The 24,462-nt window shown below is 44.3% G+C and overlaps 2 protein-coding genes across 3 annotated transcripts; one reads left to right on the forward strand and one right to left on the reverse strand.

Annotated features, from left to right (window-relative positions):
• The first annotated feature begins 1,292 nt into the window (after positions 1-1,292).
• Positions 1,293-16,927, forward strand: wbp1la (WW domain binding protein 1-like a). 2 transcript variants are annotated; one of them, XM_036547120.1, is made up of 4 exons: positions 1,293-1,488; positions 10,357-10,459; positions 12,955-13,116; positions 14,737-16,927. In XM_036547120.1, exons 1-4 carry the CDS (start codon positions 1,390-1,392, stop codon positions 15,435-15,437), a joined length of 1,065 nt encoding a protein of 354 aa, XP_036403013.1. In that variant the 5' UTR covers positions 1,293-1,389; the 3' UTR covers positions 15,438-16,927. The 2 variants fall into 2 exon arrangements, with proteins under 2 accessions (XP_036403013.1, XP_036403014.1); XM_036547121.1 differs by lacking the exon at positions 1,293-1,488 and adding an exon at positions 8,322-8,386.
• Positions 16,928-19,844: 2,917 nt separating this feature from the next.
• LOC118789828 (steroid 17-alpha-hydroxylase/17,20 lyase) lies at positions 19,845-23,829 on the reverse strand. The gene is made up of 8 exons (XM_036546491.1): positions 23,509-23,829; positions 23,177-23,315; positions 22,431-22,660; positions 21,968-22,054; positions 21,489-21,698; positions 20,832-21,001; positions 20,260-20,363; positions 19,845-20,122 (listed from the first exon to the last, which is right to left on the reverse strand). Exons 1-8 carry the CDS (start codon positions 23,827-23,829, stop codon positions 19,845-19,847), a joined length of 1,539 nt encoding a protein of 512 aa, XP_036402384.1.
• Positions 23,830-24,462: the final 633 nt, after the last annotated feature.

A 24,462-nucleotide genomic window follows, 5' to 3' on the forward strand; every position in this document is an offset into this window, starting at 1 on the left:
CGTAATACTCAGAATTAAGAGGCTTTCTGAGCGGAAGAGGAAAAATATATGATATTATAATAAGTTTCACGAACTCTCAGATAGATCAGCGTAGGCCAACCAACCGGCAACGTACGCCATCTGTTGGGGGAAATGTATTATCAAGTGCTCGAATAATAAGACAGCGACAGTATTTCAGCTAACAGGACGCAAAAATAAATAAATATATGACCACCATTTATGCGTGAAAGTTACCTAGCTAGCTGACTAAACAGATAGCTAAAATACTAATGATATTACTGGTTTCAATATGGACATATATGCATTATTATCTCAATGGTAACAAAATGCAGACACATACTATTTTTTTTTATATAAATTTCAGTTTACAACAGCATCAAATTACACGTGATGACAATAATTTAAATGGACAAAGGCCTTCGCATCCCAATTCGAATTAGAATTCACTGCTAGCTGGCTGAAAATGGGTTCTGATGCCTTTCTATCTGACATGCTAAGCCAGCTAACAAATATGACTCAAATGAGTTCAGCTAGCTTGCCCAGCACATTGTGTATGCATAACAAAATTTAAACCCATAATATATAAAGTTATACAGCTTTCTCTCCGGATCATGACGTGGTAAGATGGAAAAAAACACAGGGCCGAGAAAAGAATTTAAGAAACAATACACAGCATTGCTTTGGAATACTGTTTGCTCAGTTTGTGTGAGGTAATGTGGTCCAAAACCAGAGTAACTTGCTTTCGTTTTGACATCAGTATCTTCCATTAATGGTTACATTTTTGTTTTTATTTTTCAATGTATCTGTATTGTATATACGAGTGTTTTGTAGTTTTTACATGCTGGGAGCGTTTTTGTATGCCTGAAAACATATTATATAATTACACAATCTATCACCTCTACAAGCCACATAGCGCCCTGCACCAATAGGTATTCGATTTCATCAGCGTGGAAGTTTGGAAACTGATTCCAGATAGACAGGCATCGCCAGCAACAACGTCATCGATTCCCTTTACGGCACAAGGAAGTGCCAGCGTACATCCTGTCTCTTTAAATTCGCTGTCACCTGATTTATTCGCAAACAAATGACTTCGGTTAGCTCCGAATTTCACTCCGGAGCACGGTGACACCCCCCGTGAGGCGTGGTGACAACCTGTGCATGACAGCTGAAACAGCCAATGGTAGCTTTTATAACACAACGCGTAGCCTATTTCTCCTTAAACGGCCCAATGGTACAATGATAAAGTAGAATGAAGGCGGGGCATGCAGCGGCCTCCCCGTTGTACTTTGAGAGCTTGTGAAGAGTTTGGGAGGTTAACCAGAAACAAGAAAATACATTTGTCTTTATGCGTAACTGTGTACGTGTTGTCAGTCAAAAGAAACTGGAGGGATGGAGGGAGCTGCCCGTCTGGCTCTGAAAACGGGCCTGTTTCTGTTCAGCGTCGTCGGACCTGTCAGCTGTGCGACAGCGGAGACGGTCAACGCCGAGGTAAGTTCAGATGTGGAGTAACGCCAGCTTTGCTAGCGAGCTAGCGATGTGTGCAGTTTTAGGACAAAAAAAATCATACAATCTATAGTGAGGTAGCCAGCGCACTGAATGCTGTGATATTCAGTCAAAGGTGCTAACTTCGTTGTTTTTGATGACACAGTACCTTGTATTTCTGATGTGCATTTACGCTTTTCTATCGTTGATTTGTTGTGAACTGGACAAAGAAGAAATACGGTGATGATGTAACTGTTCACTTTAGCGTTGCAGTTGTAACCCTGACAAGTCAAAACAGTGCGAAGGCTCGGAGACAAACAGCTGGCCAGTTAGTTAGCCATGTTGATTCTTAAACAACCCAGCTAGCAGGCAACAAGATGAATAGAAATGGTAGTTGATGTTAAACCGTCAGGAAGGCCTCGGGTACCCCACACTGTTTACTTTTCTACCGGGTATTGTGATTTTGACTAGCTGACCAGCGAACTAGTAAGCTGGACTGAGAGGACAGAAGAGGTTACGTTGACGTGGTTAAACTAGCAAGCTAATGTTAGCTAGCGAGCGATTCAGAGTTAGTCGTCTCGATAATGCTCACGTAGCTCACGTAGTCTTTGAAATGTAGATACCAGTTTAGTTAACGAGCTAGCCATCTGATGACTTTTTGAAATGAGAATGTCTTACAAATGAGGTTCTTGGATGTTGTTCAAGGTCCATATGAGGTGGCTTGCTAAGAGTAACATGGCTGTGTTGTAGTGACACCACAGGACTGAGTTAACTTGAAGGGTTGAGCACGCTGGACGCGGTTTGGCTAATCGCCATTTCCAGTCGTCCGCTTGTCAGGCAGAGACATTTAATATATTGAATGTAATGAGATGGATCTCGCTGGAGAACTAACTAGATGACTAAATCCTTTTGTCGTATCGAATCTGTTGTACCTGGGATGTTGTGTTCACAGGATTCATGTCAAAATGCCTGCTCGATATTTGTTGTAACATAACCGTTCTGCAGGCACTACATTGTAACGAGCTGTCTTGTTTAAAAAAACATTTCGAAGGAAAACTAAGTTGTAGTAAGGTGTAGATAAGAACTATTGTTAAATTAGATATAGAAGATTTTAACAACGAGGGAGGTTTACCCCAAACACCATCACATGGTGCCCGTGAGACATGAGGATCCAGAACAGGCACCACAACTCCAGCGATGGGTAGAGGCCAGGATTGTTATCAACTTTTTCAGATGGTGGATAAAAAGGTAGTCAGGTAGAGAGAGAGAGCCGGATGTGGGGATTGCCACCCCTCGGCCTTGCTTTTTGCCAAGAGGGATGTTAAATAAACACAGGGAGGCAGAACGTGGTTTTAACTTCTCATCTGACAGCTTCCTCCTCCTGTGAGGTTTCCCCATCTCAACACCTTGTTTTGGTACAGTATGTCCAAAGGAAGTATAACACTGTTTGGCCCACTGATACCATGCCCACCCAATGCCTGGGTGCCTTAATGTTCACTTGTGAGATGTGGTATGCTTATGGCAAAACAGGCACAGCCAAGGTCATTAACAATTAAGTATTAACTACTCATAAAGTTGTAACTACTTTGGAATTCATCAGGGATTTGAAGTGCGATGGAGGATTGGTGCACTTTGATTGTACAGTGTGATATAGCATGCCTCAACCTTTCAGATCAACCAGTACAGTCCCATTTAAAGTGACCCACACACACAAATAAATCACTTTTAATGTTCATCTGATCATCAGAATGTGAATGTTACTGTTAGAATTGGCTTCTATTGGCAGTAAAATTCAGAATAGTGTGCATGGTTCATTTGTTTGCAGAACATTAGGTTTAAGTAGGAATATCATTTGATCAAATGTACTCGTTCAGTCTTTACAGAACTCTTAAAATAGGCCAATATGGAGAGAATCAGTGCATTTCATATTTTTTCCTTGCTGCTGTATTTAGAATATAGGCTGACTGGATCCCTGTATGGTGAGCACTCATGTCACAGTAGAGATGGGACACTGTGCTTTTGTTCAGTGTTTGAATGCCAAAATGTTCTACTTACTTGCACTGTAAAAAAAAAACCTCTTGAGATTTACGCTAGGGGTCTGGCCTGGAGGAAGTGTGACCAGTAGGCCACTGCCAGCGCCGAGGTGAATGATACCTGTTTACAAAGCTGATGATTGTCAGTAAGTTTGATAATCTTGACGAGGGCCGGAGGCAGCCATTGCCAAGGCACAATGGATCTGCTTCATCTTTGCTCATGTAAGCCCTTCCACCCTCTGTGTTCCATGTTTACAGTAAGCACCTCATCCTATAACAGAAACAGTTGTGGTTGTTCAAGCTAACCTTTCCTAATGTCTCTGTGTCCTTCACCTTTTCGTATATGTCTAAAATGACAGGGCCGCCTAAAAATTTAGGGCCCTGACTTTTTGCGTTCATTCTGTGTAGCAGTGTATGAGATTAGGCTAAATTTTACTAAACCGATTACATTGTGATTTGATGTTCATATAAAAATCATCAGGATATAGCCTAATCCAAAGTCTGAATATGCCTAGGTGGTTTTACAGCACTAATTCAAATAAAGCTTTAATGGAATCTGTTTGACGTCACAAACAATATTTTTCTTTAAGTGTTTGTAACCCTTAGCAGTAGGATGTCTTTATTACTGCCCTTACTAGATAAACAGTGATATTACCTGGAAAAAACTGGTAGTTATATGTATATGTTTATTTCTCCTTACCGGAAACATTTTGTATTGTTATTGTCGTAGTAGTGGTTTTGAAAGCAACACTTCTTTCTCTCTGTGCAACCTTGAGCACCGCGAGAATGGTTTTCCTATTCTTCTGCTCTGTTGGCCTGAATGTTCTCCACAGTGATAGGAGAGCAGGTCTCACCTTCTGGGAATGCTACGCTCTGAGAAACACCTTCATTTTATTGCTTGGTGAAGACAGTCAGGAGATGGGAACAGAGCAGTTATTTCTGCCAGTGCAGTTCCGCACAAATCAACATTCAGTGCTGGACGTCTTTCATTGACTTTACCTGTCATCTTTGGTTTTCTGCTGTGATTTCGGTGAACACTTCCTGGGGATGCGAGTTCAAGCTTATCCCTCACAAGATGCCCCGAGCTGCGTTACATCATTTGTAGGTGTTCTGACCTTGAGCTTCTTCATATTGACGCTGTAGGAACGCGAGTCAGTCAACATTTTGTGCAGAAGTCCAGTGCTTAAGTGTGACAACGAGTGCTGCTGTTCTTCTCCATGCAAATGCAGTGCACACATGTATTTGAATGTCTCCAGTTGACGCTTTCCTGGTGTGTGTGCGTGTGTATAAGTGTGTGTGAGTGTGTTTGTATGTGTGTTTGATTGTTAAAGTGTATATCAAATCAGTTTGCATTCAGGAATATAAAAATCGCACAGCCGCATGCACCGTTTCAGCGGAGAGCATCTGACATCCCAGTAACCGCATTGCTGCCTGCGCTTTCTCTTGCACCCAGATCTGGTGTCAGAGAGCGCACACCGAGATACACAGCACCGCTGCAGCAGTGCAGCTGAAAGCAGGCTCAGGCTCAACACAAACACAGCAGGGCCATTTCAAATGAGTGGCATTGGAACACCTAAGGTCATAAATCATGATGGCGGCCATTGAACACACATTCTTTCCATATCTGGTATGTTCTCTTAAGCATAGGATAAGCACAGGCTTACACAGTTAAATCTAGCTGATGTCACAGGTTGATCTATGAGAGTACACGCTGTTGGATTACTGTACATTGTGTGACTCAGAGGAATGCGTCCTGTCATTGCAAAGAAAATGACACCGCTGTAAAAGTGAAAGTAAATGACATGGTTTTGCAGGGGAATAACATTTTTGTTATCTGTAGTTTGGAAATGCGCTGGGGGTATGTTTTCAGTGACAGAAAACTGTAAAACAATAAGTCTTGAGTGTATTACCAGTGAAGGGTTGGCGAAATTTAAGTCGATGTGAGTGACTCTGGACTAATGCGGCAATCTCCCTATGATTATTAAGTACCAAACAAAGTATCATATTCAGCACAGAACTCTCCAGTCATGAAGTTAATACTCCACTTTGGTTGGTGAAGACAATGTTGGATAGTTTAGCAGCGAAAAGAGACCCTTCTTACGTTACTAAGTCAGGCCTTTTCAGCAGTTCTTCGTTAAAATAGATGTGGTTTAATTCTTCTCTGGTGTCAGCGCTTTCTGCTACAGTGACTTAAACCCTTCATAATCTTAAATAAGAGAATGATTGTTCTCCAAACCGGTTTTCACAGCATTGGAATCTGGTCCATCTGGATGCTTTTCCTTTTCAGCTGTCTCAGAGTCTGACAATTTTATTTATTTTTTTGAAAATGAATAAAAATGTAAATGATTGTAAGTATACTTGCCTGTGGTTTTGCATGCATGTTTTAGAATGAACAATCATTGAGCATCGTCTTTTGGAAGAATGCAAAATGTAAACGGAGAACAAACACTATTCACACTAAAAAGCAGTCCGTAGATTCCTGTCCTGGCAGGGTACACATCACAGAGGAACCCAGGAGAAATTAAATTGACCAGGGCAAATCTGCAGAAAGGAGAACACCATATGGCAGCCATAGGGATGGTGTGGAAGTCTCCAGTGACTATAGCAGAATGGAGCTTTTTTGAAAATCATGCAAAAGTATAGAAGGCAAGTCACTTGTTTAAGTGTTTGCCAAACATTACCATAGTTATAGTTGGCTATTATTAATTCAAATGCAAAGGTTACTGTTGACCAAAACAATTCATGATTGCAAACAGAAGACAAATGTGTGTATTGATCATATCCTGTTATGTATTGATTTTTTTTTTTGCTTAACTTCAGATCTACCGTGCTGAACTGTGCAAGTAATATATTTTACCTGGTAGCTTTGCAGGGTACCTGTACAATTGCAGGTTGTAAAGTAGATTCCACTTTTTAAAAACCACATCCCTTAAAGAACTAAAAAGGGGAACAAAATCTCTTTATTTTCTTGTTGCCTTGCGCTTTATTTGAAATACAAATGAAGGGCATTGAGTTGTCTCTGGGGCAAAGAGCCCATTTCCCTGTTCCAGGACATGGGAAGGGAGTGGATACCGGCGGTGTGACTCTCTCCAGCCAGCATGTGTAAGCAGCTGTCATGGGCTGCTTGATCCATAATTTTATAGGGATGTTATTTTGTAGGATTTCAGGTGAAATGGACTGTGGTCCCTTCAGCATTGCTGTTTTTGGCAGTTACCCAGCAGGCATTGCGGCACACTGCATGCCTCCTCTCTCTGTTACAATGCAAAAAGTGTTCAGGTGATTGTAGGAGATCGCCAGAGAGTTGGCTATGAAACCATGAAAGAACCTCAAATTAGCTGGTTGCGTTGCCTAATAAATAAGATAAAGGCCCTTTGGTGTGGATTCCTACTGCAGTTACGCCTCAGTTAGCAAAGTAAATGTGTTCTGTAAGGACACTTTGTTACCAAACATTCCTCTTTAAATATTAACTTCGTTATAAAGACGCTTTGTTCTCAGAGGCAGAAACAGCACTAGGTTTATCCAGTTGCAGTGGAATACTGCTGTAAATTGCAACACCTCATTTGAAATGCAGATTAGCCTGCATATGCTGTATAAGACAGTACAGGACAGTGCACTAGACTACAGGACCTGATGGCCACTTCTGAGATTTGTGTGGAATATTTCCACTTCTGTATCTCCCGGATCCTTCATGCTGCAACAATGTGCTTTTGTCGTGAACCTTAAAAACGTAAAGTTTTTGTACTTTCCAGCTGGCTTTATCAGTTTTTAGGGCAGTTTAAACCTTTTGCCATTCCATGGATAAGGGTCATACAATGTATTGCATTTGCGACTTGAGTGCCTAAAACAAGGGAATGCCTCAAGAGGCACATCAGAATAACTCCATGTTTACAGCCACAAAAAATCCAAATTGCTGCGTGAAAGAGTTAAACCATTTTCTTCCTGGAAGCCAAGGCTAATACTCCCTAAATATACAGCATGACACAAATGCACTGTTTCCTGGTAAGCAGCCACAGGCTCTTTGTGTGTTGTGTATGCACTAACCAAAACCAGCGATAAGTTGGTCCTCTCTTTGGACCAGGCCTCTGATGATCCACATATCAGATCTGTAATCCCACTCTCCAGCATTTTTAATTAGATTCTTACTGAGGGATTAAAAAGAGTGACAGAGAATTTCAACTGGGCGCTTTCATCACTTTTGAATTGACCGCCAGTTTCGGGAGATTTGGGGTGTTGATATCGACTGTCATGTACATCTTAACACACAGGCTATTTCCTAAGGTATAATTTCCTCAAATTGTTCAGCAGGAACGTCAGGATGTATTTTGACATGTGCCTCACAGACTGTCCCATTCAGGAAGGGGCTGTGGCCGTGATTGCTCGGAAAGTTCCAGATTTGAGCAGGTCTTTTTTTAATAAGTGTACGGAGTGGGGGTTGGGGGGGGTGGGGGCAGACGCCCCTCCCCTGCGAGACCCCGCTTCGTCTGTCATGAAAATGTCATCGGTCGGGGTCCCGGGGCGCAAGTGCTGCGCTCGTCTGTGTTGCCCTGTTTACTTGCATTCCCTGGCACAGTGCGCAGGCGGTTTTAAATACAGAGGGGCGCGCCGCTTTTAAACGGGGGGATCTGCAGCTCATTTAAATACAGAGGGGCGCTCCGCTTTTAAACGGGGGATCTGCAGCTCATAGGCCAGAGCGCACGGCACCGCGTCCCCCCCCCGGACAGCACAGCCTCTCCCCCCCCCCCCCCCCCCCCGAGCGGAGAGAACAGCCTCCTCCCAGCACCGCACGTTTAATAAGCCCTGTGCTGAAAAGGAGCTCGCAGGAGAGGTCGAGCAGCGGCAGCACCATGCCTTTCCTGCTGGGAATCAGACAGGTAACCCAAGCAGCCCGAGGACAGCGACTCCTCTAACACGGGCTAATCTCACGTATCCAAACGCTCGCTGAAGCTGGTCAAACTGAAAAGTTACGTTCTGTTTTTTTTTTTTTTTATCAGAGAAGGTCCTGATGTATTACGTTTGTTCTGGGTGAGATAATTCTGACATTTTTTGCACTTCTGTGTAGGATATCGGGCGTATTGATGTAAACAGACTGCGTGGGTTTGTGTGTGTTGTTCTGTTGATTTTGTTTGGCTCCTCAGACAGAGGACGAGGGACAGTACAAACTGAGCGTTTTATTGACAGCTCCTTTGTCTATCTCTGTGTCTGTGTATTTCTGATTTAGGAAATGGAACATATGCTTTCTTTGGAACATAATGAATCTGAATCGTCAGTGAAAAATTGCACCTGACTAAATTTCAGACAGTCTCCATGGTGTTTGCATCGTTTTTGTTATTTGCGTTACAGAAGCAAAAATAACGAATGAAGTCAAGATTGACTGATATTTTAGTGTAAAGGGCTTATTATTTATATGGAAAAATGAAGTACTTTCTTGTTTTGTCATTACTAAATGATCAGACCAGTTGCAGTGTGGTCATATTTATGATTTTTATTTTCCATAGGTAATGGAATACTATTAAAGAGTGCTTGGAGCTATATCTAGTCATTTGTCATAACAGCAATAATCGTTTTATACTAGGTCTTGAAGAAAACTGTAGCCATTATTGCGATGACAGGTGCTGGGTATAAGTTGGATGTTCAGACGCTACACAAGTGTGTCATTTACCAGTGATTTTCAATTTGTAGTGAATAGGGGTTTTTTGATTGCTTTTTTTGCTTGAATTATTTTCAATCGCGGTTAACTTCAGTGTTACCTCCACAGTTTTTCACTGCACTTTGAGCTACTGAACATTTAAAAAACTCTGGTAAAACGGAGCAGGTAAGGGATTTCAGGTTTGAAAATAGCCTGTAACCCTATTCCAGACAGACGCTTAGCCACCTCATCATTGTGTTGATTGAGCCAGTTTGGCTTCCTGCCTTCGTTCTGAGAGTGGTAACAGTTTGAAGTGGGGCTTGGAGCTCAGTGTCTGGAAGGCTCGTCTGACTGCTGAATGCCTCAGCTTTTAATAATTAGCTCAAGCATTTCCTCAGGTTTGATATTTTGCAATAAAATGGTTGCAGCTGTAGATCTCACATCTGCTGCATGCACAAAAGTTTAATGTATCACTGTTTATACAGCTGATTAACTAATTGGACCGATTAGGCGAGCGTAATTGATCTGAACAAAAACCGCTGCACACGCCATTCCTCCAGAAATGAGTTTGATGGTTTAATGCGAGCTGGAAACTCCCTGCTTCCTGGTTCTGGAAGCGAGCTCGAGCAGCCCCTGTTGCAGACTCTCTGAAACGGGCTCTGTGTGTTTGCTTTTTCCCCCTGCCCTGATCCGTGAGCAGTTGATCTGAACAGTTCAGTGGTGGGACACAGAGTTGCGTCATTAGATTTATCCTTGGTCATCGGGTGTCATGGCAGGGTGGCCCTGTGGTGTGGGGCTCGTTCTGTACCCCGAAGGTTTCGGGTTACCGCGTGGGGGTCTGCTTTTGCACCGTTGAGTGAGGTACATAGCCTGAGGTACTTGAGTAAATATCCAGCTGTATAAAGGGATAATGCACAGCAATGCAAGCTGTGTAAATCAGCCTGTATAAAGGAATGTCTTACATAAATAAATGATGCAGTTCTCACCCCAGTCTCACTTGCATTGATGTGTACAAGAACAAAATGTGATCTCAGAATTTGTCCCATGCTTGTACAGAATTGAGCTGAGTGCAGTTGTTGACCCTGTTAAGTTGAAGTGTTTATTTTATATTGTGACGCAGCATATTGTCCGGTCACCCACATGCTGCTGGAACCTGTGTGTGTTTCTGTGCCAGAATGAAGTGGTGAAATCATGGTTCTGCTCCTTGTGTTTCAGAACAAGCTGTTGTGCTTTGGCGTGAACAACCAGAGCTACATCTGCGAGTCAGGGCACTGCTGTGGAGAGTCGGAGTGCTGCAGCTACTACTACGAGTTCTGGTGTAAGTCCCCCCCTGCGACCCACAAACACCCTCACGCTTTACAGACAGGTATTTTTAGACGGTATAGATGTAGGTCACGTTCAGAAAAGGTGGTGTCTGTAGCTTTTCTTGTTTTTGTTGTTGTTTGGATATGAAAGTTGGTTTCATATCTTCCCGGTGGGTCACATATAAACACAATTGGCAATAGCATTCGCAGCAACAGATTGAATATTTATTATTATGTGGGGATATAAAGTGTATAAGTGCAAAGGGAGAGGTAGCATTCATGGGTGAGGTAAAGTATAAGTAAAAATGGTGACAACATCAACATGGTTAGTTTTACTGAGAAAGGTAGATTTTTGAACTAATTAAACTAAATTTCTGCTTTTTTGGTGGTGTGGTCCTTTAAAGCTGTATGCTCACATTGAAATTTAGATGTTTACAATGATTCAGCGACTGTGGTGCATAAAATATTTACGGTTGCGTAACTAGCAACCAGACATTGTGTCTCATTTTTGATTGCTTCATATGATTGCAAATACATTTATTTCACAATTTTATTTAAGGGTGGTATTCAGCAGAGGTAATTGGAAGTTTGTTTTTTAACAAACGTTAACTTCCTGTGAATCTATTGGCTGATATTTGCTGAAATATGTTTGCACCACTTTGCCTCTTTGTTGTTGAAAATAAGGCACATCTTGACCCAGTCAAATTTCAGCTCCAGCACTTGCATGTATTTCTTTTCAGCTGCAGCATATATATTTTTAAATTTTGTAATGCTCTCCACATATTATTTGGCACAATTAGTCTGTAATAAATTCCAAAATTGCACTCCTTGTTCATTACATGCATTCTGTGAGAAATTGCTATGATTCCAAATCAGAACATTAGATCATTTTTTTTCAAACAGGTATGGCTATGCTGAAATATATTTTTACATTCTTCAGGGAGTGGCTTCTATTGAAAATGCACCACCAGGGCATAAACACGGATATTGTGTTTAGCGACCCTTCCTGTAGAAATATGAGCAGTCATTTCTGCAGTGTCAGCAGTTTGTTAGCTTATGACACCATTACATTTACATTTATTCATCTAGCAGACACTTTTATCCAAAGCGACTTACATAGGTTACAGTTCTTTACAATGTTATCCATTTATACAGCTGGATATTTACTGAGGCAATTGTGGGTTAAGTACCTTGCCCAAGGGTACAGCAGCAGTGTCCCAGCGGGGATCGAACTGGCACTCCGAGTCCTGGAGTCCTGCTCCTTAACCACTATGCTCCATGTAGCCGCAATACTTTCCCTATTTCCTGTTCCAGAACAACCCATCTGACCGTAGGAGTACTTTACACGCAGGGCCACTGTGATCTGTGCCAGCTTTCACACCCTTCCCCTAAATGTGATATCCTCTCAGGAGGCAGCAGGAGGTCACAGGCCCTGATGTATGGAACAGTCCTCACTTTATGTGCTGGTTACAGTTCAGCCCACAAATGAATTAAATTTTAATTAATCTCACATCGACATGACATACGTGCGCGTGAATTTTGTTTCTGTATGCTGCTGTCGTGGCGAACAGGGTGTTTATACCGCAGGCTGGGCTTGAATAACCGCACAATAACATCATCCCTCTGTTAATCGAGGCGTATTATCTGCTGAATCGAGCGGGCTGCATTTTGTTTATTTTACACGGCTCAGATAAATTAGCCGCAGACAGGCATGTGTCCTGTAACCTGACCACCCCCACGCCCCTGTAAACAGCTGCCTCAGGCTGCTCGATTTGGAAAAGCAGACCGTCCTCTGTCAGGCTTCCAGAAATGGCCGCGGCTTATCTGGGGCAGGGTTTTACCTTGCACAGTCTCACATAGCAACACTGGTGAAGACCACCTTTTCCAGTTGTTTTTGTACAACCAATCTAATTCTAACACCAGTGTATGTATTGCGAGCTCTTGCACTCCTCTGAGCAAGACTGTTCTGTTTGCTTCAGGGAGAAGTCTTCATCTGACAGTCTAGGACTTTAAATGCAACACATTTTTAAATGTTGGCTGTTTTACTGCCTTTTCTTTCCTGATTCAAAATAAGTGTCATTTTCTTTGTGTAATGTAAAATGTCATGATGTGATCACGAAACTTTTAGAACCCCATTGCGGGTGGAGCCACCATATAGTCCACTGTCAACTACTAAGTTATTTGAACCTATCAAGGCGGTGCTTTCCACAGCAAAATACTTAACTCATTGAGTCACTGACAACACATAGTGACTCCACCTGGTTTGGTACAGGCGAAACCGCATTCTTCCATCATTAACTGTATTAGTTTCTACTTTTCTCCTTCCTTACTCCAAGTCATTTTTGAAGAAGACTTATTTGTACAGAGCGGTCGCTCAGCTGTGACCCCTGCATGGACCCTCCTTATGCACTCATACCCCTGATTTAGCATCACAGAATTAACATGATACGCAAGAGCGTGGTGCAGTGTGTCTTGGTTGCCGTGACAGTGGGTGCCTGTGGTTCTGCAGGGTTCTGGCTGGTCTGGACCATCATCATCATCCTCAGCTGCTGCTGCGTGTGCCACCACCGCCGCACCAAGCACCGCCTCCAGCAGCAGCAGCGGCAGCACGAGATCAACCTCATCGCCTACCGCGAGGCCCACAACTACTCCTCCCTGCCCTTCTACTTCAGTAAGTCAACCCCCCCCTCACCCACCTCCCGTAGCTATGTCTGTGCAGTGTCTCCCTCACACACGCCTCTGTCTGTCCTGAGTGCCCCCCCTTCACCCCACGCCTCTGTCTGTCCTGAGTGTCTCCCCCCATAGCATCCTGGAGCCCGGTGTGTCCACAGCACTGTACCTTCAGCATCAGACACGCATCTCATTCCTCTTCCACTCAGCATGATTATAAATGTGTATTATAATTATTATATTGCTTTACCCAGCTCGCCGCCGCCTCTGAGCTAAGCTCTAAGTTATACTGACTCTTTCGAATCTCACCTGTGCTGGAGCCCCGTGTCAGCGGTGCTGTGCTGGAGCCCCGTGTCAGCGGTGCTGTAGCTGGAGCCCCGTGTCAGCGGTGCTGTAGCTGGAGCCCCGTGTCAGCGGTGCTGTGCTGGAGCCCCGTGTCAGCGGTGCTGTAGCTGGAGCCCCGTGTCAGCGGTGCTGTGCTGGAGCCCCGTGTCAGCGGTGCTGTGCTGGAGCCCCGTGTCAGCGGTGCTGTAGCTGGAGCCCCGTGTCAGCGGTGCTGTGCTGGAGCCCCGTGTCAGCGGTGCTGTAGCTGGGCTCTGTGTTCCCTTGTTCATTTTCGACGGTCAGACGAACCTGGCCACCTCGCCCGGGTGTCAGACGCCTGCCGTGCGTTTCCCAGGCCAGAGTCCCCGCGCCAGCGCACACATTTATCTGCAGTGACCCAGTGACCTGTCCTTTCCTGTGAACATGCAGTTCATTCCAGCGTCCCCCCCCCCCACCACCACCACCCCCCTGCGGGTCCCGTGCCAAACCCTCTCTCTGCCAGTGTCTGCTGTCCCGCCTGGGGAAGCGATCAACAGGAAACGCACATGGCTTAAATGCGGTTCAGCTGCGTGTTACTATAAATGAAACCGCAGCAGCGCAAAGGAATTTTGACATTCTGCGCACACTGCTAGCAGGTTTTTTTTTTAAGCCACTGTGTATAAAGTTGGGGGGCATAAAATACCTCTTACACACCTTTTTTTACCTGATTCAGTTTAATCCATAAGTCAATTAAATCGCTTATAAGTAAATTTATTGTGGTTGCATTTTCACAAACTGCTGGACAGTGTACATTCTCCATGGAGATTGATAAGAATCCCTAAACCCAAACCCTTTGAGGAAACATGTGGAATGTATTCCCTGACCTGAGGAAAAGACAACTGAGAAACACTCCTGGAAAGCAGTAGAGTAGAAGGCTTGTAAATGAAAATGACTCGCCGTTACCCGAGACTGCTGATTGGCTGATGGCATGGCCATTGTTGCCGTATGGTAACTACATTCACCAGTCGTCTCTTCCATCGATGGCCCGGGCTTCTGTGTGGTATTTCACGGAAGCCTCTGGGCAGCAGGGGCTCTGATTGCTGTAATGGCATGACAGGGTGAGGGAGAGGGGGATTGTGGGATAGGAATGGTCAGGAAAGGAGGCCCAAGGCTTCTGAGCACAGTGTGTGAAGCTGTAAATTACATGTCAATAATGGCACTCACTGAAGGTGGAAATGAAGACTGTTCTTTAGGGTCCTGTACAGCAGGATTCATTTTCACTTCGCTGAAACTCTCTTTTCCTCTTTCACTCCGTCAGGGTTTCTGCCAAATTACCTCCTGCCCGCCTACGAAGAGGTGGTGAACCGCCCCCCGACCCCGCCCCCGCCTTACAGTGCCTTGCAGACCGGCCCACCGGCTGGCGCCAGCCCCTCCACCAATGAGCAAGCAGACGGGATATGCCCGCCCCGCCAGGCCACTCCCACCCCTCCCGCATCTGACAGGCGCTCGTCCCGGCCGAGCATAGAGGAGTTCGCCCCCCCGGCAGCCCTCTGCCAGCGGGGGGAGGGGAAGCTCCCGTCTGTGCAGTGTGCACAGTCGCACCTGCAGCCGGCGTCTGCGCAGGAGCTGCCTCCCGCCCGGGACAAGCAGGGCGATCCCTGCAAGGAGCCGCTGAAGGACTCTGGGTCCGAGGGCTCCCCCGAAGACAAGGAGCGGACCCCAGGCCGGCACCGCCGCTTCACGGGCGACTCGGGCATCGAGGTGTGCGTGTGCGGGCGGGGCCCCGACAGCGACGAGCTGAAGGAGCTGGAGGGGCTGCTGGAGCCCATGGACTACTGCGACGGCTGCAGCTCCTGCGCCGCCCGGCCCCCGCCCGGGGACGAGGAGCAGGGCCACGCCCCCGCCGGCGAGGGCCACGTCCTGGAGCCCCTCCCCCGCGCCCCCGTCTGCCTCCTCCTCCACACCATCAACGAGCAGGACGGGCCCCACGCGGCCTGCGGGGCCGACCCTCAGAGCTGAGCACCCCCTGCTGGGTGCAGAGACAGCCGCGAGACTGCGCTCGGCTCTCTGACTGTGTCTCTGTGTGTGGTGTGTGTGTGGGGCGTCACAGACTGGCCGCTCTATGATCGAGCGCAGTGCTCTCTCTCTCTCCCCCACAGGCCTGTGGCAGTGTCCACAGCGGGGGGAGGGGTTCCCCATGCCTTTAAGACTGTCCCCAGTGAGACAATGCATTAAATAGTATTACAGAAATAAACCAGCAGCTGGCGGTATGATGCTCACGGTACCACGCCCAGAGGCCGTGTTCAGAGTGGGAAAGACCCCTGATCTCTGTGGGAGGGGGTGGACAGACGGACAGACAGACAGCCCAGTAAGAAGCCAGTTTCTGGACTCTTGGGTGCAGGCAGACACGGTCAGCCTCGATGCTGGATGTGTGCACCGCCACTGCAGTGCAGTTCTCTTCATAACCACACACCTGTTAGCATTGTGGAAGACCTGTTTGTTAGCACTGCCTTAAAGTATATTCATATCTACCTGGGTTGTCTGTGGCCCTATTAGACTTTTGTATTCTCCATTAACATTGTAATGGGAAACTAATCTACAACAATGAGTATATGTGTAATCAGATTTAATCTTGAATATATCGTCTCAAATGTCTGTACTTACTTTCTGCCGTAGATTTTGGTTTTTCCATCAGATCTCGTTTGGCAGGGTTGTGTTCTCCGGCAGTTTGGAGTTGAGCTGGAGCCGTTGAGTTGCTGAGTTGAAGTCTTTTCTTTGTGCAATTGATTGGCAGTCACTTTCGGTTATTAATTGCTTGCACAGTGTATACGTTTATTTATGAAAGAACATGAAAACTTATTACTTACGTTGCTGTCTAATATCTGCACAGCCATAATTCAGATGAAGCGATATCGGTTTTGTAAGTAGACCTTTAAAAAGTCCATTTAGATTATATTTAATGAACAATATTTAGCAAACGCATAATTATCTTCATTTGAGGGTTCTGAATTAAAGCAGGTTTGAAGGACCTGCTGTCTGTGCCATTGCAGTTTCAGAGAGTCGTTTCAGACGTCTACTCCACGGAAAGAAATGGAAGGTTTCATTACCTCTGTATGGTCTGGTGAGCTGGGGACCGCAGCGAACCAATATATCATTCATAAAGTTCCAACTTTTCACGTAGGTGTTCAAATGGAGTGTGTCTCACAGAGGATGTGTTGTTGCCTTTGAAATGTTACTTAGGTTTATGGCATGGTCCAAATCACATTAGATGTGTCCTGTTTGTATTCAGATGCAGTCTTTAGATCTTTGCAGCGCAGACAGGACACTGGCAGAAGTCCCATCCAGGGCAGGTGTTTGTGTAGCAGCAGCACCGGACTGGTCTCAGAGATGTCCCATGTTGCTTCAGTGCAGTGTCTGTTCATAGCATAGTTTCCTCTCCATCTCAGGACACAGTCAGGGATTTTGTGTCACTGAAATGTGTAAAAAAAAAAAAAAAATAAAAAAAAAAACATGACAGTTTAGTGGTAGTTTCAGAAACTTAAAAAAAGGCAGGAGAGAAGGGTATGGGACATGGTCTTAGTTCATAAGCGTTCATTTTGTACCTTCTGTAAGTAAAAAAAAAAAAAAAAAAAGAGACCCCTTTTAAATCTTATCAATTTCTAAAAATGACTTTACATGTTGGTACTGATGAATAGCAGTTAGCTGAATGTTTAAAACCATCATCCCTTCCACTCAAGCAGTGGCCAAAGCTATGCAGATGGACACTACCATGTTGGTCTCCATCTGCAGAAAATCTTTTTTCATGTGATGTAATCTGTCATGTTGCCTCCTGTTATATGACTTGCAGACAAATCTTGAATAGATGAACAGCTTTCAATTTCATCTGGGAAAATGTGCTGACACATTGATGTGTACCATTACAAATCGGGCTCTTGTGTCTGACATTCGACTTGGTTATGCATACCAGTCTATTCGAATTGTGTATTTGAAAAGATTTTAGTATCTATGCAGTTTTATTTTAAAATAAGTCACATAATGATTTGACACCAGAAAAAAAATTACAAATCAGCAACATTTTGTGATGAGTTTTATTAACTCAATATTTGAAGAGTGGTTTGGTCAACACAAAGCCTCAGATCTCTGCATACCATACTTATTATTTGACCCAGGTGTTTCAGTAGGTATTGTCATTGATTAATTTTTTTGACTGTCTCAGCTGTAGTGGCTCTCTCAGCTCTCATATCTTAAACATCTTGTTCAAACCAAAAAAAATTACATAATCATAATCATCTGTCACGTGTCTTCTAGATTGAAAATGAATATCCAAAGAACAAACGGGCAGTTATTGGTCTTTTTTTCCAGTAATTGCTGAAAATACATTCTCAGTTTGTCTTGGTGTCAGTCTGAACATGAGCCTTGTTCATGTTTTGTGACCAAAAAGATGTTTTAGGTTGCTCATCCGTTTTTTTTTTTTTTGTTGGGATTAAGCTGAGTTTACCTGAACAAGGTGGCATTGCACTGTTTTATCCTGTTGGAGCATCAGATTAAAGTGCTTTCATGTTGTAAGGGCATCATACACCAGCTCTGTTTTTCCATGTATGATTGTGAGATGATGCCAGGCACTACTTCTAGTTTTGTACTTTGTATCAAGGCAATTTACAGGTATCCTCAATATCATTTTTTAAAGAGCATAAGCCAAATGAATGAAAACCGAGAATGTCAAACATAAACTTTTAAAGCCTTCAGAGCCAAACAGTGTTTGTATGTGTGTTTATTTCTCTGTGTAACTTGAGGAATTGCCACATTTGTTGCGGGTAATGTGAATGATTGGTTGGGTCAGATAAATTGGCATTTAACTGGTTGTTGGTGTAAGATTGCACAGTTGAATTGGGCTACCTCCACTATTCACATTGCAAGGTGAGATAAAGGGGGATGGACCAAAGTTTATTCTGTACAGATTTAATCACAGCAATGTACATGTACCAAACATTTTTGGTAGTCTGGTGTTCTGCTGCATTGTCTGTAGGGGGCGCTGCGCCTTCAGTGCTATGTGGAAAACATGCTTCCCAACTTGATGAACCCAGAAGCCGGCCTGCTCTGATGCCAACACCTTCAACTGTTACATATCTGTTCTCACAGATCCTGTCAGCGGTATCAGCCAGGTGAGAACAAAGAAACCGTGTGTGAGGCAGCCTCACAACACATCCCCTTTTACCTTTCCACACATCTGCTCCCATACTTTCACGCAGGATTTGAAAGATGGTCTGTAATTGTAGAAAATGGAACTCTGCCTTGCATAATGGTTTTCATTCATAAGAAGGTGTAAATGCATAATAATTACCAGGAAGGAAAAAAAATATGTCATTTCTTTGCACCTTCAAAAATATAAGCCATTTGACATAAAACAATTCAGATTACAAATATTGATTAAAAAATCCATGCATCATATTGAACACCATGAACACTCTAACTCATTTGTTGAATGGGACTACTTTCAAGAAAATATTATGCAAATATTATCTCAAAACGGAGAGAAATTAACTGCTTCCTTTTTAGCACTAACCAATTGCGTATCTGAACTCTTCCCACTGGCAAAATTCAGTCATTTTCAGTCACATGAAAATGGACTCAATGGAGATGAACCATCCTCTCAGCTCTAATAGGATTAATGCTGAGCAATAAAATTATTACTTTTTCTTTGACAAAATAAAACGTATAAACACTAAACAAAGCATGAAAACTTAAAACTAGAATGGCCTTTATATTTATTTCCTCTAAGGAGCTATTGCATGAAACATCTATGATTTAATGGTCACAACAGCAGTTTGTGTAACATGAGATCTTTGAACACAGCCCCTGCTTTGGTTGAACAGCAAATTTACTGTTTACAACAAATTTACTGACTGCAATTCCATAGTGTAATTCCACAGTGCATTGATTTTTTTTCATGGGAAAACATTTTATTCCGTCTTTGTAAAATCTCCTTTCCTTATATATTGTTTTTGTTCTGTTCTACCAGCACAAAAGGACATCTTATCATAGAGTAGATGCAATTAAAATGGCTCTGTGATGGGACAAAATGTCCATTCAGTTCTTCAGACTTTGTGATGTTAGCAGGGTCCAAGGTTCTAGGCCCAGTTTTTTGTGATATCAGCAGTGGATTACATTCATGGCCCAGGTCTTTGTGATGTCAAAGTGGGTGAGATTCTTGGGTTAGCCTTATGTGATGTCAGCAGTGAGTTAGATCTTGGGCTTGGCCATTTGTGATGTCAGCAGTGGGTTAGATTCTTGGCCTAGTCATTTGTGATGTCAGCAGTAGGTCAGATTCTTGGCCTGGCCATTTGTGATGTCAGCAGTAGGTCAGATTCTTGGCCTCGCCTTTTGCGATTTCAGCAGGGGGTTACATTCTTGGCCTATCTTGTGTGATTAGCTGTTGGATTGGCTCTCTGCCCAGCAAGGCCTGAGCCTGGCATTGACTTTGTACTTCTGTGGCTGCAGAACCACCCCAAACTTGCCCTGCAGATCAGGCAGGGGGTGACCAGGGGGTACCTCCAGGGTGAAGCGCTGCAGGATCCAAGACAGGAAGAGGAACAGCTCCATCTTAGCCAGGGCCTCCCCTAGACACACCCGGATTCCAGCCCCGAACGGCAGGTAGCTTGCGGGGGTAGAGCACAGACTGTTCCCATCTTCTTCCAGAAAGTGACCTGAGCCAGAAAAAGAAGAATGATGAGGGATTGTGGCAAACTCCCTGCTTCCAGTCCTGAGTGACCATTGAGGAAAGTCAAACGTATTGTCTGAAATATTCCATCTTCCCATCTTTCATGACATTGCCATTTCTTACCAGGATCAAAGAGCTCTGGGTCCTTCCACTCGGCTGCATCGTGATGTAAGGACCACAGATTAATGATGACCCGGGTACCTTTTTCGACTGTATACTCCCCAATACTGGAGGAAAGAGACACCGTATCTCATCAGCTCCAGTAACAATACTGCGCACAAAGGACATTATTAAAGCGCATTTCTGGATAAGGAAAATGCCTGTTGTGGAATGCTGAATGAGAGAATAGATTAAACCCTCTGCAGTGAATGTGTGATGAGCATGTTGATTTATAAAGAGGCACTTTCTTCCCAAACAGGCAGGTTTGCTTTGAGGCTTTGAAGTCTCCGTGAGTTTGATTTTGGTCATTTGGTCACAGTACCAGTATCATGTGGGGCAGCAGGGTAACACAGTGGTAAGAAGCACTTGTTGGTTGCTGGTTTGATTCCCTGCTGGGGCACTGCTGCTGTACCCTAGGGCAAGGTACTTAACTCTGAATTGCCTCGGTGAATATCCAGCTGCATAAATGGATAGCATGTAAAAATTGTAACCTATGTAAGTCGCTCTGGATGAGGGTGTGTGCCGAATGGCAGTACCTGGAGTCTGTGAGGGCCACGTGGGGGATGAGGAGGGGAGATACCGGGCGGATCCTCATCACCTCCCTGATGGTGGCCTCCAGGTAGGGCAGGCTTCCTCTGTCGCTCAGCTGCGGATGTCTGTGCATCCCGATCTTACTGTCCAGCTCCTCCTGAATCCTCTTCTGCACCTGCAAACCGACGGCAACCCCATCAGTTCCAGCTCTTCAGCTCCATAATCACGCCTGCCCAAAAATCATCTTCTCCGTTTTAATTCAGTGCCATAAATTGCTTGTTCACCATGACCACCTCTTACAGTTGAATGTATTTAATTCAGAACGTCAGTTCCATTCAAATGGTCATGTGATGGCAAAAGATACCATTGGTTCCATGATATTTTCATAATAATTGTACTGCATGTTACAGTCTGCAGAAGAAAGTATTGGGTTAAATGTTAACTAATAAGGTGTGTATGCAGATTAACACTTAAACACAATTTAACACCAGGCTGACTGATGTGCAAAAAAGGTGGTGACAAAATTAGATTGCCTGGCCAAAGCCAAAGAAGGAAAGCCAACATATTAGCCAATAAAAGTACTGATAATACCTTTTAAAAAATAGCTTTGTTTACTGACATTGGTTAAAATCTCCATGGAGATATGAGAACATTGTACTAACCTGTGGATAGTGTATGAGGTAGGCTATGGACCATTTCAGCACAGTGGTGGTGGTTTCCACTCCAGCCCCGAAGATGTCCCCCACAGTCATCAGCAGGTGATCATCGGTGAGCCCCACGTTCCGTGTCGCGCTGTTGTTGTTCTCCGCGCTGCGCTTGGCTCTCAGCAGAGCGTCCAGCAAGTCCCGCTGTGTGTCATCACTGTATTGCGCCTGCAGGAGGAGACAAAGTGCTGCATAATAAGATCAGAAGACGCGGCTTTTCTCTTGTGCGCCACGAGATTCACGCTATTGCTCACCCACATTAAATGAGTTTTTCGGAAAAAGGGCGAGTTCTCAGCAACAGAGCTGGAAATTTAAACTAAGTAACAGTATATGAAACGAAGCTGTAATTATAATAAAATGGATGCAGTTAATGGTTCTCTAATACTTACATTACACCTTTACAACGTTAAGTGTAAAGCACAGATTGAAGTCTTTACCTTGTGCTCATCGTATTTCTTCTGCAGAAGAGAGTCTCTGATGCTCACACACTGCTTGAGAATTCTGAGGTCTTCATTGGGGAATATCTGAACAGAAGGAAAAACTATGCATGTGACGAATAAATGAAAATTCACTGTTTCTGCTGCCTTTTAACATTAAAAGCACATCACTGAAGACACCTCACCAAATCTGTAAACTCATTACACATTTTACACTCTAGAAGAACTCTAGTACACACAGAGAAGAACATTCTGGGTATTTCAAGTATACAAGACATTCTGGTAAATGTCTTTCAGTCATTTTACATTAGATGCTTGTATTTGCAGTGGTAGTAAAATCCTCTGCAAGTCACCAAGGACACAGGCGTGTGCCAAAAACGTAAACAGTGACACAAAAGCACTAGCAGCAAAATAAGCCCTGATCCTCTAGCCATTGTTTTGTTTCTGAGGGTGCTGGGTGTACCTGCAGCCAGGGGAATATGTCCACCAGGCTGTCCTTGGCCACAGTGTCCACTATGCCCTGGCTATACTGAAGCATGGCCTCGAACTCCGGGTCGCCGCGCCTGTAGGAGGAGCTGAAGCACAGTGAACAGATGACGTTGGTGACCGCACGAGTCAGCTCCGGAGCCAGGTCCACGGCCGTGCTCTGCATCTCCACCAGGGTCTGACACATAGAGCTCGCCTCCCTGCAGACTGAAAGGGAGGGAGAGAGAGAGAGAGACAGAGAGAGACACGGAGAGAGAGAGAGAGCGAGAGAGACAGAGAGAGACACGGAGAGAGGGAGAGAGACAGAGACACAGAGAGAGGGAAAGAGACAGAGAGAGACAGAGAGAGACACAGAGAGAGAGAGTGAGAGAGGGAGATAGACAGAGAGAGGGAGAGAGGGAGAGTGACACGGGGAGAGAGAGAGAAACAGAGAGAGACACAGAGAGAGAGAGAGAGTGAGAGACAGAGAGAGACAGAGAGACACAGAGAGAGAGAGAGAGAGCAAGAGAGGGAGAGAGAGAGAAAAAGAGATATCGAGGAAGGAAGTTAAACCATGAGGAACTTCATGCATGTATGGTTAATGGTTAGTTTGCTCTTTGCAGTATTTCAGAATGTAGTGTTAACAATGTGAATTAATTCACCAACCTCTTACACCCTATTCTGGCCAATGATCTACTGTCACAAATTAAATTTCATAACGTGGCAGTGATCTTGGACACTTACTTATCTTTTCAAGGGAGGCTGACCCCTCTCCAAACATGCACAAGGCTGCATGCACCATTTTTCGGTGAAACCTCCATGTGGCACTGTAGTCAGCAAATGCTATGTCTTTGCCATCCCTTGTCAAGATATCCGTTGTAACCTTCCAAGGAGAAAAGACAACGTTAGGCAACAATGAGACAGATATCAAGGTCGTGTTGTAAAGGTTGTTCTGCTAGTTTTATTAACATTTTCCCATCTAAAATTCACCTGTCAATGTGCTTCACATATTATTATCTCAGTATTTAAAAGAGTCATCATTCATCAGTCATTATTTTATCAATCCCACCACTCACAGTTCTGGGTCTCCCTGCAAACGTTTTGCCTCTTTTCAGGAGGACCTCTCTGGCATGCTGGTGGCTGTTGACGATGATCACGTTGTGGGCGCCCATCATGAGGGAGTAGACATCGCCGTACTTCTTCTGCAGGTCTTGGAACAGGATGTGCGGGGGGCAGTCACTCCTCAGGCTCAGAATGCTCCCGATGATGGGGAAGGAGGGAAGACTCGGGGGGAGTCTTGTCGTTTCCACCGAAAAAGCCCTCCGAATTTGCTCTTTCAGGAACAGCGCCACAAACACGATCACGGAAAACAGCAGTGAACAGAAAAGCCACTCCATCCTTGGCTGTCTTTCAGTGGTGTTAGCTCTCTGCAGCTGCCTGTGTTAGTTAGCATTCGTTTGCCACGGCTGCCACGGTCTCTGTGCGGTAAGGGCCATGTGAATGAAGATGCTCAGGATTTTATGTGTTTCCTTCAATGCCATTGCCTTGACCCCCAAATATTTGAACCTGAGCTATCTTAAGTAGCTGCTGCCAGATCAAACAAAACAAATGATAAAGCAGAGTTTTTTTATATTTAAGAAATAATGTCTGATACAGAAGCACTAAACAGACCAACACAATAGAGTATTTTTGGAGTGTTTAACAGTTCATCTCTTTTACCTTGAAACTTCAAAACACATTTCAGCATAATACAAACCCATGTATCGATATGTTATGTACGTATTTTCATGTTCACTCACAGACATGTAGTCAGAGTATAATATGAAGTATGCATTCAAAATTTCATGCAGTGCACATATGGAAATTAGTTGCACTTTCTCAATCTGTTTTGCAAGCAGGAGTGTGATTTAAGTGATGGAGCTTGTATGGATCGGACAGCTTTGGCAGAGAGGGTAGTGTAAGGATAATGTCTTCCTCTAAGCAGCACCAACAAAGATCCTACATCATCATTACATTACATTAATTTAGCA

Source organism: Megalops cyprinoides, chromosome 15 (assembly GCF_013368585.1).
Source record: "Megalops cyprinoides isolate fMegCyp1 chromosome 15, fMegCyp1.pri, whole genome shotgun sequence".
NCBI classification, from domain to species: Eukaryota; Metazoa; Chordata; class Actinopteri; order Elopiformes; family Megalopidae; genus Megalops; species Megalops cyprinoides.